Consider the following 1,382-nt stretch of genomic DNA (forward strand, 5'->3'; position numbering starts at 1 on the left):
GGCTCGGTGAGAATGTGTATCGACTTTCGTGCGTTGAATGCCCTTACGGAGGTTGATTCGTACACACTGCCTCGCCCTGATGATGTACAAGAGCACTTAGCGGGTTCGAAAGTGTTCAGTACACTTGATTTACAGTCTGGTTATTGGCAGTGCCTTCTTCGTCCTCAGGATATTCATAAGACAGCTTTTTGCCCTGGTCCTGGTTTTCCGCTCTATGAGTGGGTCCGCATGCCCTTCGGACTCTGCTCCGCTGGAGCCACCTTTCAACGTCTGATGGACCAAGTACTTAATGGACTACCTTTTGTTCGGGTCTATCTAGACGACATCCTCGTGTTCTCGCCCGATGCTGAGACTCACGAAGACCATTTGAGACAAGTCTTCGCACGCCTGCGTGCGTGGGGCTTGACGTTGTCCGCCGAGAAGTGCGAGTTCGGTTGCCCTTCTGTGCCCTATTTAGGACACATTTTTGACGGGAACGGTATGAGACCCGATCCGACTAAGGTAGAGGCAATCTTAAGATGGCCTCGCCCTGGTAACGTAGCAGAAGTGAGGTCCTTTTTGGGTCTCGCTGGCTACTACCGCAACTTCGTTCCTAACTTCTCGGACGTGGCACGACCAATTCAACGGCTGGTGTCAGAGGTCGGAAGTGAAACTTTGGCTTTGGATACCTACTGGGGACAAGAGCAAGAGGAGTCCTTCCGGGCCCTCAAGCTTCGTCTCGCAGCCCTGCCCTTTTTAGCTTACCCTGATTTCGGTATCCCCTTCGAGCTCTATACTGATGCAAGCGACTATGCCATTGGAGCTGTCCTTATGCAAGAAGGAAGGCCCTTGGGATTTTTCAGTAGGACGTTGACGGGCTCCCAGCTCAATTGGCATACATACGAGAAGGAAGCATACGGTATTCTACAAGCCCTGATTTACTTCCAACACTACCATATCGGCTACCCCTTGACGGTTACGGTATATACAGACCACGAGCCCTTGACTTGGCTAGCTAAAGCCGGCTCAAAGAAGCTGGAGCGATGGCTTTTGGCCATGCAGGCGTATTCCTTCATAGTGAAATATGTACCAGGTAAGAAAAATGTGTGTGCTGATGCTCTTTCCAGGATACGCCAGCTCGACGACGATACCCTACCGATGGAGCCGATGAAGTCAGAGCCTCTTATGACGAAGCCAGCCAAGGACGTTGACACTACCCGTGCCCTTGTATCTGTTGTAGCCGCTCGTCGACAATTAGCTGCTTGTATAACGGCATTGTCGGCACGGTGGTCGATCGACGATATAAGGCGAGAGCAGGATAGTGACGATGTCACAAGAAGTAAAGGACGTCTTTCGGACCGTTGCCTTACGTAGACGAGTTGACCGACCTCGCCTTCCGTCCT

The 1,382-nt window shown here is 51.7% G+C and overlaps 1 protein-coding gene across 1 annotated transcript; it reads left to right on the top strand.

The window, feature by feature from the left end:
• Positions 1 to 228: 228 nt before the first annotated feature.
• Positions 229 to 1,353, top strand: Pmar_PMAR025189 (retrovirus polyprotein, putative; the record flags this gene model as incomplete). The annotated part of the gene is made up of 1 exon (XM_002783657.1): positions 229 to 1,353. One exon carries the CDS (start codon positions 229 to 231, stop codon positions 1,351 to 1,353), a length of 1,125 nt encoding a protein of 374 aa, XP_002783703.1.
• Positions 1,354 to 1,382: the final 29 nt, after the last annotated feature.

This window comes from Perkinsus marinus, assembly GCF_000006405.1.
Source record: "Perkinsus marinus ATCC 50983 genomic scaffold scf_1104296936808, whole genome shotgun sequence".
NCBI lineage: Eukaryota > Perkinsozoa > Perkinsida > Perkinsidae > Perkinsus > Perkinsus marinus.